The sequence below is a fragment of the Mastacembelus armatus genome, chromosome 15 (genome assembly GCF_900324485.2).
Source record: "Mastacembelus armatus chromosome 15, fMasArm1.2, whole genome shotgun sequence".
Taxonomy (NCBI): domain Eukaryota; kingdom Metazoa; phylum Chordata; class Actinopteri; order Synbranchiformes; family Mastacembelidae; genus Mastacembelus; species Mastacembelus armatus.
Window position 1 is genome coordinate 3097988 of NC_046647.1, and position 14889 is coordinate 3112876.

At 43.8% G+C, this 14889-nt stretch overlaps 1 protein-coding gene across 2 annotated transcripts in view; it reads right to left on the bottom strand.

Annotated features, from left to right (window-relative positions):
• pcca (propionyl-CoA carboxylase subunit alpha) overlaps positions 1-14889 on the bottom strand; it is a 59935-nt gene that overhangs the window by 24163 nt on the left and 20883 nt on the right. Inside the window, exons 9-10 of one of the 2 annotated variants that reach the window (XM_026309127.1) lie at positions 9857-9935; positions 4429-4531 (exon numbers count right to left, since the gene is read on the bottom strand). In XM_026309127.1, the coding sequence (XP_026164912.1) occupies positions 4429-4531; positions 9857-9935 (182 nt within the window). Of the gene's footprint in view, positions 1-4428; positions 4538-9856; positions 9936-14889 lie in introns of those variants that run through there. The other variant, XM_026309128.1, reaches the window with a different exon arrangement.

Here is a 14889-nt window from a genome sequence, read left to right on the forward strand (position 1 = left end):
CAAGCACATCATCTTCTTACTGAGACTGGAACATATGATTGAGATTAAAGGAACAGTGCTAAAGTGGTTTCCAACTCATTTATCAGACAGATTCAAATTTCTTTATGTTCATGGCGAACCTTCCACACACACAAAATATAGCTATGGACTTCCGCAAGATTCTCTGCTATGACCGATTCTCTGCTATGACCGATTCTCTTCACCTTATAAATGCTTCCTTTCGACAATGTTATTAGGAAGCACTTTATGCAGGCTGAAAAACTCCACTCTTAGAATTTAAAATCCTTCTTGTAGCAGACCTAAAGCAGCGGAATGTGTTCACATTCCTAACTGAGGCAGGAGTTATATCCTTTAGACAATTTATTGCTCTAAAACTTGTAGTGACCTACTAAGGTACACAACAGGGTGGTACAAGCCCTCTCCACCAAATACTGCACAGTCAAGACTCCATTTGATAAAGAGCAGACCACTGGCTCTTACTGAGAGAACTCTCTTGACAAAGAAATTCCCCTCCTTACACCAGACCACAAATCCTTTGAAACTACTCCCTTTCAGGCAAGACCTGAAACCCCTGCAGTGACTTATGAACTGTTCTTGTAATATTTCTGCTTTAATTGCTAAATATGTAACATGTGTCCAGACTTATACAGAGCATCGCTGTCAGACTGTGGTGTGATGTAGAAGCTGTGCTATTCTTTATCTGTTATTCATGCTTGTGATTAATCCATAGAACTATGTGTAGTTTTATTGATTTTCATTTATGTTGTTGAACTATTGACTCTGGTTAGTTTGTCGTGTTTGAACTTTGCCGGGCGGAAAAATAAATTATTGTTCCCATTTTAGAAAACGTTCTTAATACTTAAAACACTTAGAGAAAAGGTTAATCTTGATTCACAAAGATTAGTTGATTCTGTTAACCAATCACATTGTGTCAAGCACCTGGACTGATCAGATGGATTCCCCGCCCAGTGCGGCAACACACAAAAGTACACAGACACACCTTGAAGAGAACACCCTGAGCAGAATACTGAACAGAGTGCTGGACGGTGTTCCAGACGGATTCATGGAGAATTTTACAGATTTCCAGAGATTTGCAAACTCCTCGAGACCTTCTCTCTCTGAGGAGAAAGACTGTCAGAGAAGAGAGTACCGGCAGAAGAACAAAGAAGTAGAGACTTCTTTTACTGCTCACACGGAGGAGACACCCAAAGACATCCTCCCTGTGTGTGACTGTCCTGCAGCAAACAGCTCACCTCCAGCTGACCATCTCACATCAACCAAACTCCGTGGTACAACCCTGCAATGGCCAGACAGAGAGTGAGGAAAGGTGACGAACGGACTCCAAGCCTGCAGCTGACGACTCAGGGGAATGCCTACGTCTCTCCTGGAAACCCACCGACAGACTGCAGTCGGACCAGCCCAGGACAGAAAGTACCAAGCCTCAATAAACCCAAGGTCAAGCAAGTAACCTGTGGCTGTGCTGGTTGTCTCACACTAATATCAGTTGGTCTCCATAGTTGACTACTTAGAGCTTCCAAAACACAAAACTGTGTGTAGACCTCAGACTCAAACATTAATTTCAAAATTTCTTTTCCACCACCGCAAACAACCTACTGTTAAGACCGTTATAATGTCCATCCATCCATCCATTTTCTATACCCGCTTATTCCTTAACCCTCTGGGGTCTGAGGGGGTTTTGGGGGCCTGGACAAATTTTGACATGTCCTGACATTTGTGCTTTTTTCAGTGTCTTTTAAACATATTAATGTCTAAAGTCTGATAACACTGTAATCAGCACAAAATTGGCTACAATAACATGTGAGCAGCAAGTTTATACATGATTGTGTTTTTGAGGGAAAAGTGTTTATGCATGGTTAGTGCAAAACTACAATTTTTTACTCACTGAAATAAGAACATAAAACACAAACAGAACATTGGTTCACAAGACTATGGAGACCTGCATGTTGTAGGCTAAAGTGTTTACTTCACAGTGTTGTGAAAGTCATCTTGTTCACACATTCACAGTAAACAATACACTGATTTAAATTTTCTAAGACACTTTTTGTCCAGAAAAGCCATATGCAAGAGGGTGTCTCTGAGGATGAATAGTCATATGATTTACCTGAGAACACAAAAGACGCACTGAACGACCAGACAAAGATGCGCATAATGAGCCTTTCAGTCAATGTAGATGGGACGGATTAGTGCAGCACAATACAAAACAATGAGGAGCCAAACGATCCTTATTTGAGTTAAAATCAGTGTTTTTACTCTGAGGACAAGCTAAACTATTTGTCTCTGTGTGGAATACAAGAAGCACTTCTTCACGTCCGTGACGCGCCATCATCCAACACGCAGAAAAAGTGAGTAAATTCTGATGAAGTTTGATATTTTGTGTCATTTCTCGGGGGTGTACACTTATTTACCTGGTTCACCTGAGATTATTTACATGTGAACAGTGAACAGAGTACAAGGCGGGGTCGCATTACCTGTAATGAGGTGAGACAGGAAAAAACGGACTTCTCCTTACGTTCATACGGATTAAATAAAAAGTGATGATTTGTTTTCGACTTGAATTGTTTCATTTAAAAGAAAACATTTCGAGGTTTCTAGCCATATAATTCTTATTTTTATGAGGCAAGTATTCGCTGAGATTCTGGTTGTTTTATTTACGCATCTGTGAAGAGAAATGGCAGAGACAGAAAAGGCCGAGAGCGCACCCTGTCGGCTTTCTTTATTTAAAAAAAGCACAACATTTTGTTTTTATTATGATGGTATACCACTAAAAGTAGACCCTTTACAGATTTGAATGATATATTTCTTTTATCTGTACGATCAGAATTGACGGAGTAATTTAAGTTTTTTTTGGCCTTATCAGGAAAAGATGCATCAAAACGCGCCGGCGCGTGCGTCGACCCCAGAGGGTTAAACAGGGTCACTGGGATCCGCTGGAGCCTATCCCACCTCTCTTTTGGGCGGAAGGCAAGGGTACACCCTGGACAGGTCACCAGTCCATCACAGGGCCACATACAGACACACAAAGACAAACAACCACACTCACTCCTATGGGCAATTTAGAGTGACCAGTCAACCTAACATGCATGTTTTTGGACTGTGGGAGGAAACCGGACTACCCAGAGTAAACCCACGCAAGCACGAGGAGAACATGCAAACTCCACACAGAAAGGCCGGGTTGCTCAGATTGTAGACTGTGTTATCCTGTATTACTTATTAATTGACTGGTTGATCCGCAATCAAGGATCTGGTGCCTCAAATTATGAAGATGTTCATGATATTCATAATTCATAAACCCGACATAATAAACCTTCATGTTCAATACATGTATATATTCATATTTGCTACATTCTCTACACATACAAATCATTTCATGATCAAGCTTCTTCATACCTCAAAGACCTCATAGTACCATATTATCCCAATAGAGCACTTCGCTCTCAGAGTGCAGGTTTACTTATGGTTACAAGAGTTTCCAAAAGTAGAATAGGAGGCAGAGCCTTAGCTATCAAGCTCCTCTCCTGTGGAACCAGCTCCCAGTCTGGGGTCACGAGGCAGACAACCTCTATACTTTTAAGGCTAGACTTAAAACCTTCCTTTTTGACAAAGCTTATAGTTAGGGTTGGCTCAGGTGACCCTGTACCATCCCTTAGTTATGCTGCTATAGGCCTAGACTACCTGAGGACTCTCCATCAGTGCACTGAGCTCCCATCCCCTTTCATTTCCTTCCCTCTCTTCTCCTCCCCCTTCACATGTATATGGCACGACTGAATGTCACTAACTTTGTGCTCTCTCTCTCTCTCTGTACCTTCTGCAGGTATCCCTCATCCTGGAGATGTATATTGATGCAGTGCCTATTTGATGTTTATTATTGTTGTTCTTTTTTCTCTCTCTTCTATCCATTTACCCCAGCCAGTCATGGCAGATGGCTGCCCAAACTGAGCCTGGTTCTGCTGGAGGTTTCTTCCATTAAAGGAAATTTTTCCTCTGCACATTTGCTGTTTTTTTTTTTTTTTTGTAAAGTGCCTTGGGGATGATTGCATTGTAATTTGGCGCTATAGAAATACATCTGAATTTGCCAATTGGCAAGTGAAAAGCTACTGGTTGGACTGTGGGGTCCTTTGTTCAGAGCCTGCTTTCTCCCCCCTGCTTTAACAGCATTTTTGTGGTCCCATATAAATGGTTTTCTGTTCATTTATATAGCTTTTCATCTGAAGTTTTTATCTGAACAAATAAACCTTTACACTGGTATTGTGACAATTATGTTCAGTGATCAAGCAAGTGACAACACAAAAATAAATTATTTTACTAATTATTCAGCTGCTGGAAGACATAGTAGATTTAAAGTTAAAAAAATAGTGGAACAACTGAATATTTGCAAAACTGAAACATAAATGTGTGAACATCTTCTACCTGTATTTCTATGTGCCTGGGGTTGTCTATGTACTTCTCAATGAGCAGCCTGTCATCTCCAAAGCTGGATGCTGCCTCCTGAGATGAGAACCGGAATCCTTCCCTGTAACAGCGTACATACATGCATGCACACACACACACGCACACACGCGCGCACGCACGTGCGCGCACACACACACACACACACACACACACACACTTTATAAACCACTTTTTGTGGTATTACTCTGTCTTTTACATTTTCAAATATAAGTGCTCCTTATTTCTTTTTTCTTCTATTCCACATTTCAAACTTTCCTACTGAGAGTGTGTTCTCTACCTTTCCTCTGAGAATGTTGCCTTCCCTGTAAATCATATCAGCTGATTAGAAAGCACAGTTAATCTATACAGCTAGCTAGGCAGACAAACACTGTCACACTTAAATTTTCAGATCAAACAAATTTTATTATTATACCAAGACACCCCAAGTAAACACAAAATGCAGTTTTAATGATTTCATTTATTGAGGGGGGAAAAAAGCTGTCCAAATTTGCCTGGCCCTATGTGAAAAAGTGATTGCCCCCTAAACCTAACCGGTTGTTACAACAACTGCAATCAAATGTTTGCGATAACTGACAGTGCAGTTCACATCACATTTTAATAACTTTTTTTAGTTTTTCAAAAGATGTGCCAATCTGAATGGCAGCAAGTCCAAGTAGATTTTTTTTTTTAGTTTTTTCATATGTTTTGTCTTACAAATGTGCACTGCACTGGCTCAAGCAGACTAGTGTACACCAGGAAAGAACTGTTGGCCCTGTCCTATTTTAGTAGGACACTGGACACTGACATGGTCAGGAGAGTCAACATCATTACTGACTAGATTCATTTCTGGAGACACTGTACTCCCAGTTAGGACAATAAGGTGCTATCCTAACAATAAACCATGGATCAGCAGTGACATTAAAGACCTCCTGAACCAGAATAAGATGGCTTTCCAGGACAGGGATAAGGAGACGCTGAGGAGTATACAATTGGAGCTCAAAAAGACACTGAGGAAAGCTAAGGTGGAGTACAAGAAAAAATTAGAAAAACAGCTGGAGAACAATAATACCAGGGAGGTGTGGAGAGGGGTAAGGACCATCACTGGCTACAAACTGAACAACTCTGAGTCTTTGGATGGTGTGGATAGAGCCAATACCTTCAACCAGTATTATGTCAGGTTTGACAATATGGCTACTTCCACCTATATTTCTGCCACTACTCCCTACACCACCACTCCAGCGGTTTCTCCCTCCACCTCTGCAGCTCCTCACTACACCTTATTCTCTATGACTGCTCCCTCCACCTCTATCTATGCTACTGCTCCCCATACTTCCACCTCTATGGCTGCCCCTCCACATACAGTGGGTACGGAAAGTATTCAGACCCCTTTAAATTTTTCACTCTTTGTGTCATTGCAGCCATTTGCCAAAATCAAAAAAGTTCATTTTATTTCTCATTAATGTACACTCAGCACCCCATCTTGACAGAAAAAAACAGAAATGTAGAAATTTTTGCTAATTTATTAAAAAAGAAAAACTGAAATATCACATGGTCATAAGTATTCAGACCCTTTGCAGTGACACTCATATTTAACTCACATGCTGTCCATTTCTTCTGATCCTCCTTGAGATGGTTCTGCTCCTTCATTGGAGTCCAGCTGTGTTTAATTAAACTCATTGGACTTGATTAGGAAAGGCACACACCTGTCTATATAAGACCTTACAGCTCACAGTGCATGTCAGAGCAAATGAGAATCATGAGGTCGAAGGAACTGCCCAAGGAGCTCAGAGACAGAATTGTGGCAAGGCACAGATCTGGCCAAGGTTACAAAAGAATTTCTGCAGCACTCAAGGTTCCTAAGAGCACAGTGGCCTCCATAATCCTCAAATGGAAAAAGTTTGGGACGACCAGAACTCTTCCTAGACCTGGCCGTCCAGCCAAACTGAGCAATCGTGGGAGAAGAGCCTTGGTGAGAGAGGTAAAGAAGAACCCAAAGATCACTGTGGCTGAGCTCCAGAGATGCAGTAGGGAGATGGGAGAAAGTTCCACAAAGTCAACTATCACTGCAGCCCTAAACCAGTCGGGGCTTTATGGCAGAGTGGCCTGACGGAAGCCTCTCCTTAGTGCAAGACACATGAAAGCCCGCATAGAGTTTGCCAAAAAACACATGAAGGACTCCCAGACTATGAGAAATAAGATTCTCTGGTCTGATGAGACCAAGATTGAACTTTTTGGCGTTAATTCTAAGCGGTATGTGTGGAGAAAACCAGGCACTGCTCGTCACCTGCCCAATACAATCCCTACAGTGAAACATGGTGGTGGGAGCATCATGTTGTGGGGGTGTTTTTCAGCTGCAGGGACAGGACGACTGGTTGCAATTGAAGGAAAGATGAATGCGACCAAGTACAGAGATATCCTGGAAGAAAACCTCTTCCAGGGTGCTCAGGACCTCAGACTGGGCCGAAGGTTCACCTTTCAACAGGACAATGACCCTAAGCACACAGCTAAAATAACAAAGGAGTGGCTTCGGAACAACTCTGTGACCGTTCTTGACTGGCCCAGCCAGAGCCCTGACCTAAACCCAATTGAGCATCTCTGGAGAGACCTGAAAATGGCTGTCCACCAACGTTCACCATCCAACAGAACTGGAGAGGATCCCCAGGAAGAATGGCAGAGGATCCCCAAATCCAGGTGTGAAAAACTTGTTGCATCATTCCCAAGAAGACTCATGGCTGTACTAGCTCAAAAGGGTGCTTCTACTCAATACTGAGCACAGGGTCTGAATACTTATGACCATGTGATATTTCAGTTTTTCTTTTTTAATAAATTAGCAAAAATTTCTACATTTCTGTTTTTTTCTGTCAAGATGGGGTGCTGAGTGTACATTAATGAGAAATAAAATGAACTTTTTTGATTTTGGCAAATGGCTGCAATGACACAAAGAGTGAAAAAATTTAAAGGGGTCTGAATACTTTCCGTACCCACTGTATTCAGCTGCCTCCTCTACCCCTGGGGCTGCTCCCTCCATCACCACCATTGCAGATGCACCCTCTACCTCCACCTCTGCCAGTACTCCCTCCCCCTTTGAGGCTGCTCCCTCAATCTCCACCTCTGCCACTCCTTACTACTCCTCATCCTCTATGACTGCTACCTCCATCTCCCCCTCTGCAGCTGCTCCCTCTACCTCAACCATCTCTCCGTTACAATCTGAACAGCTCTTCCTGTTGGAAGAGGTTGGAGCAGAGCTCAGGAGACTTCAGCCAGGGAAGGCAGCAGGACCAGATGGAGTATGTCCAAGGTTTCTGAAGGACTGAGCAGGAAAACTAGCTGTCCCTCTTCAGACGCTATTTAATATGAGTCTTTGGTTGGAAAAAGTCCCAGCGCAAAACAGGACAGCCAGAGGAGCTGAAAGACCTTGGAGCGGCTCATTGTCCGTCACATGAGGCTGTAGGTTGAGGAGGATCTTGATACCCTTCAGTTTGCCAATGAGAAACACATGGGAGTGGAAGATGCGGTGCTGTACATGCTGCACCGGGCATATGGCATCTGGATGTGCCTAGTTCGTATGTGAGGATTATGTTCGTTGACTTCTCCAGTGGTTTCAATACTATACGGCTTCCCATACTGAGAGACAAGCTTCAATGTATCCTGACATCATGGATTATGGACTCAGGGAGACTGGGGCTCCACAGGGGACTGTTCTTTCACCTTTTTTTGTTCACAGTCTACACATTAGTCTTTAGGTATAACTCAGGAGTCCTGCCACATTCAGATGTATTCTGATAATACGGCTGTTGTGGCATGTGTGTGCAGTGGACAGGAGGGGGAGTACAGGGACCTAGTGGAGGCCTTCACTGACTGGAGCAAAAAGAACTCTCTTCTCCTGAACACCGCCAAGACTAAGAAGCTGGTGGTTGATTTTAGGCGATCAAAAGCACCATGCCAGTCAGTCTGCATTGATGGACAGGAGATAGACACTGTGCAGACTTTCAAGTACCTGGGGGTGGTACTGAACAAAAAACTGGAGTGGTCTGCCAATGTGGATGCAGTGTACAGAAAAGGGCAGAGCCACCTCATCTTGATACGGCTTGTCTGCAGTGACATGCTGTGCATGTCCTACCAAACCGTCATGGCAAGTACACTGTTCTATGCTGTTGTCTGTTGAGGGAGTAGCATTACAGACAGGAAGTGTAAGCAACTGGACAAACTGTTGAAAAAGGCCAGTTCTGTGGTAGGTAAGCGGCTATATTGTATATAGTGAAATTTCTGTGAATATAAGAGCTGCTGGACAATCTGAATTTCCCCCATGGGGGATGAATAAAGTATCTATCTATCTATATCAATGTGGAGGAAATTTCCCTCTTCTTTGAAGAATTGTTTTAATTCAGCCACATTGGAGGGTTTTCAGGTATGTTTAAGGTCATGCCACAGCATCTCAAAAGTCTTGGAGATAATCAAGATGTCTGGCAAATGTGAAACAAGCTTTTGTGTTCTTTTTGGTCAGCAATGGCTTTTGTCTCTGAATTAATAAAGCTGTTATTAACCAATTTAGCCCAGTTTCCTTCTTATTGTTGAATCATGAACACTGCCCTTAACTGAGGTAAGTGAGGCCTGTAGTTCTTTATACGTTATTCTGGGTTCTTTTGTGTGCATCACTTTGTCAGACAGATTCTAGTTCTTGATTCAACAGGCTGGTATTAATCAGGACAATGTGTGACAAGTGAACTTCAACTGAGCTTTTCAAAAAATGTGTTTAATCATTCATGATCAAGCAAGAAGGAGCAATTATTTTTTTATATAGGACTAGGTAGATTTGAGCAGCTTTTTTCCCTTAATAAATGAAAACATCTTTTAAAAACTGTATGCACTGTATTTTTGTATTCCAGTGTTTCCACTTGGGGTATGGAGATTCACTCCAAACCTTCTTATATATTTGTGGTCATTCTTTCTGTTTGCTTCTGCTAAGAGCAGGTAGACCAGAGGACCCAACGAGCAGTGTACTCTGCAACTGTATTTAGCTGAATAAACCTTTAAAAGGACAATTGGATTACAGTGGTTCCTTTCTCGCTTCTCAAAATAAAACTACCACTACAAATGGTACCATGACCTAAATTACTTTAGAGCTCTATCATTGTAAAAAGAGTCTCCTCGGATTCTTCCCCAAGGAAGAATCATTTCAGTCTCTCTGTTCTCTATATGTCTATAATGGGATACATGGATATTAAAAAAGGAGAATATTGTGTGGAAACACTCAGAGCACAGTATGTAATATATCTACTTAACAAAGCACATGTCATGTCAATGCACTGTTACACAACATGAAAGTGTAAACAGATTTATGTCCCTAAGCACATGTGGTACAAATACACAGAAACATATATATCAGCAGAAAACAAAAATACAATACCTAGTCTCCTCATCATTCCAAGCAATCCTCATTCCTTTCCCTCCTCCTCCTGCAGAAGCTTTGATCATCACTGGGTAGCCTACAAATTTTAACGAGGCGTTTGTAAAAGTTAATTTTCAGTTTAGCTTAATATCACACAAATCTGACAAGTACCTCCAATAATCAGGTGAAACGTGAATATCAGAGTACCAGAAAATCTACATAATTAAAAAAAAATATATATATATATATATATATATATACATATATACAGTGGGTACGGAAAGTATTCAGACCCCTTTAACTTTTTCACTCTTTGTGTCATTGCAGCCATTTGCCAAAATCAAAAAAGTTCATTTTATTTCTCATTAATGTACACTCAGCACCCCATCTTGACAGAAAAAAACAGAAATGTAGAAATTTTTGCAAATTTATTAAAAAAGAAACAGCCATGAGTCTTCTTGGGAATGATGCAACAAGTTTTTCACAACTGGATTTGGGGATCCTCTGCCATTCTTCCTTGCAGATCCTCTCCAGTTCTGTCAGGTTGGATGGTGAACGTTGGTGGACAGCCATTTTCAGGTCTCTCCAGAGATGCTCAATTGCGTCAGGGCTCTGGCTGGGCCAGTCAAGAACGGTCACAGAGTTGTTCCGAAGCCACTCCTTTGTTATTTTAGCTGTGTGCTTAGGGTCATTGTCCTGTTGAAAGGTGAACCTTCGGCCCAGTCTGAGGTCCTCAGCACTCTGGAAGAGGTTTTCTTCCAGGATATCTCTGTACTTGGCCGCATTCATCTTTCCTTCAATTACAACCAGTCGTCCTGTCCCTGCAGCTGAAAAACACCCCCACAACATGATTCTCCCACCACCATGTTTCACTGTAGGGATTGTATTGGGCAGGTGATGAGCAGTGCCTGGTTTTCTCCACACATACCGCTTAGAATTAACGCCAAAAAGTTCAATCTTGGTCTCATCAGACCAGAGAATCTTATTTCTCATAGTCTGGGAGTCCTTCATGTGTTTTTTGGCAAACTCTATGCGGGCTTTCATGTGTCTTGCACTGAGGAGAGGCTTCCGTCGGGCCACTCTGCCATAAAACCCCGACTGGTGGAGGGCTGCAGTGATAGTTGACTTTGTGGAACTTTCTCCCATCTCCCTACTGCATCTCTGGAGCTCAGCCACAGTGATCTTTGGGTTCTTCTTTACCTCTCTCACCAAGGCTCTTCTCCCACGATTGGCCAGGTCTAGGAAGAGTACTGGTCGTCCCAAACTTTTTCCATTTGAGGATTATGGAGGCCACTGTGCTCTTAGGAACCTTGAGTGCTGCAGAAATTCTTTTGTAACCTTGGCCAGATCTGTGCCTTGCCACAATTCTGTCTCTGAGCTCCTTGGGCAGTTCCTTCGACCTCATGATTCTCATTTGCTCTGACATGCACTGTGAGCTGTAAGGTCTTATATAGACAGGTGTGTGCCTTTCCTAATCAAGTCCAATCAGTTTAATTAAACACAGCTGGACTCCAATGAAGGAGCAGAACCATCTCAAGGAGGATCAGAAGAAATGGACAGCATGTGAGTTAAATATGAGTGTCACTGCAAAGGGTCTGAATACTTATGTGATATTTCAGTTTTACTTTTTTAATAAATTTGCAAAAATTTCTACATTTCTGTTTTTTTCTGTCAAGATGGGGTGCTGAGTGTACATTAATGAGAAATAAAATGAACTTTTTTGATTTTGGCAAATGGCTGCAATGACACAAAGAGTGAAAAATTTAAAAGGGGTCTGAATACTTTCCGTACCCACTGTGTGTATATATATCAGAATCAGAATGAGCTTTATTGCCAAGTGAGTGTGCACACACACACACAAGGAATTTGTTTAGGTACGGGGGGGTACTCCAGTGCAAACAGACATAAATACAAATGCTACAAAGGGTCAAACAGTAAACATAAATGCTACAGAAATGCTACAAAAAACTAAAAGAAAAATGCACAGATAACCTGAAAAACAGGATGGAAGGGGGAACTAATTGGTGTGCAAAGAGCAAAGGTGCCAGTGTCATAGTGCAGGTGGTGGAAGGGAATGGTGGAGAGCTACGATTTTAAGAGTTGGATGGCCTGAGGGAAGAAGTTTCCTTTGTGCCGGGCTGTCTTGATGTTTGGAGCTCTGAAGCGCCGGCCAGAGGGTAAGAGCTGGAAGAGGTGGTGGCTCGGGTGGGTGGCGTCCAGAGTGATTTTCTGAGCTCTTTTTCTCACTCTGGAGGTGAACAGGACTTGGAGGGTGGGTAGGGTAACACCGATGATCTTCTCAGCAGTCCGAACTGTCCTCTGAAGTCTTCAGATGTCTGATTTAGAGGCGGAACTAAACCAGACAGTGATGGAGGAGCCCAGGACAGACTCGATGACCGCTGAGTAGAACTGGGTCAGCAGCATCTGTGGAAGGTTGAACTTCTTCAGCTGGCGCAGGAAGTACAACCTCTGCTGGGCCTTCTTCGTGATGGAGTTCATGTGGAAGTTCCACTTCAGGTCCTGAGAGATGGTGGTGCCCAGGAACCTGAATGACTCCACTGGTGCCACAGTGCTTTTCATGATGGTGAGAGGGGGGTGGGTGGGAGCATTTCTCCTGAAGTCCACAACCATCTCCACTGTTTTGAGCGTGTTTAGCTCCAATTTATTGTGACTGCACCAGCAAGCCAGCTGCTCCACCTCCTGTCTGTATGCAGACTCTTCACCGTCCTGGATGAGACCAATGACAGTGGTGTCATCTGCACACTTCAGGAGTTTCACAAAGGAGTCACAGGAGGTGCAGTCGTTTGTGTAGAGGGAGAAGAGCAGTGGGGAGAGAACACACACCTGGGGGGCGCCGGTGCTGGTGATGCGGGAGCCAGAAGTAAATTTCCCCATCCTCACTAGCTGTTGCGTATCTGTCAGGAAGCTTGTAATCCACTGACAGGTAGAGTCAGGAACGGAGAGCTGGGAGAGTTTATTCTGGAGGAGTGATGGGATGATGGTGTTGAATGCCGATCTGAAGTCCACAAACAGAATCCTCACATAAGTCCCTGGTTTGTCCAGATGTTGCAGGATGTAGTGCAGCCCCATATTGACTGCATCATCCACGGACCGATTGGATCGGTACTCAAACTGCAGGGGGTCCAGGAAGGGTCCAGTGACGTTCTTCAGGTGGGCCAACACCAGTCTTTCAAAGGACTTCATGACCACAGATGTCAGAGCCACTGGTCTGTAGTCATTGAGTCCCGTGATTTTTGGCTTCTTGGGGATGGGAATGATGGTGGAGCGTTTGAAGCATGCAGGGACTTCACACAGCTCCAGTGATCTGTTGAAGATCAGAGAGAAGATGGGAGCCAGCTGGTCAGCACAGGTTCTGAGGCATGTTGGTGAAACCCCATCTAGTCCTGGTGCTTTCCTTCTCTTCTGCTTCCTGAAGAGCCGACACACATCATCCACACTGGTCTGAAGTATCGGAGAGGGGGAGAGGGGGTTGATGGTTGGAGGTGTTAATGGTTGCTCTGGAGGACAATCAGAGCAGGTGGGAGGTGATTCAATTCTGCAATAGAACTCATTCAGATCGTTCACCAGGGTTTGATTGCCTATTGAGGAGGGGGATGGAGTCCTATAGTTGGTTATTGTCCTCAGGCCTCTCCACACTGAAGCAGAGTCATTAGCTGTAAACTGGTTTTCCAGCTTTTTGGAGTAGCTCCTCTTAGCTGCTCTGATCTCCTTGTTCAGTGTGTTCCTGGCCTGATTATACAAGACACGATCACCACTTCTATAGGCATCTCCTTTGGCTTGACGAAGCTGTCTGAGTTTTCCAGAGAACCACGGTTTGTCGTTGTTGTATGATAAGAAGGTCCGGGTGGGAATGCACATGTCCTCACAGAAACTGATGTAAGATGTAACAGAGTCCGTGAGTTCGTCCAGGTTTGTGGCAGCAGCTTCAAAAACACTCCAGTCAGTGCATTCAAAGCAGGCCTGTAGCTCCTGCTCTGTTTCCCTGGTCCATCTCTTGACAGTTCTCACTACAGGCTTAGCAGATTTGAGCTTTTGCCTGTATGTTGGTATGAGGTGGACCAGACAGAGGTCAGAGAGTCCTAAAGCTGCTCTGGGGACGGCGTGATATGCATCCTTTATTGTGGTGTACCAGTGATCCAGAATATTGCCCTCTCTGGTGGGGCACTTGATGTGCTGCTTGAATTTGGGCAGTTCGTGGCTCAAGTATGCTTTATTAAAGTCTCCGAGGATGATAAAACAGAGTCCGGGTGTTGCTGCTCCATGTTTGCGATCTCCTCAGCCAGCTGATGCAGTGCGTCGCACACGCGCGCTTGCGGGTGAATGTAAACACTGACCAGAACGCACGAGGAAAACCCCCGCGGCGAGTAGAAGGGTTAACAGTTAATAAAAAGCGCTTCCAGGTCAGGACAGCAGATCTTCTTCAACACTGTTACATCTGTACACCACCTCTCATTGATGTAAAAGCATGTCCCACCATCGCGCGATTTCCCCGTTGCGTCCGAGTTGTGGTCCGCTCTGATCAGCTGGAATCCGGGCAGATGGAGCGCGCTGTCCGGTATGGCTCCATTAAGCCAGGTCTCCGTGAAACACAGAGCAGCAGAGTTCGAAAAGTCCTTGTTTTTCCGGATAAGAAGGTGTATTTCGTCCATCTTGTTGGGTAGCAAGCGGAGATTCGCCAGATGTATGCTGGGCAGCGCTGTCCTGAGGCCGCGCTGACGAAGTTTCACCAGCGCACCAGCGCGCTTCCCGCGTTTGTGCTTTCTGAGAAGCGCAGCCGCTCCGCCAGCGAAAACGCTCCACAAAATGTCCGAGTGTGCAAAAATTGGAGGAAAAATATCCTGGGAGTGCTGCCGAATGCTTAGCGGTTCAGCCCGAGTGAAACTTAATAAGTCACAGAAACAAAGTGCAGGACAAACTAACAAAAATAACAAAACAACTGGAGAGCTCCAGACCGAGGCAGCCGTCCGCGGCGCCATCTTGGAAAAAGATCTATATACACATATATATATATATATATATATATATATATA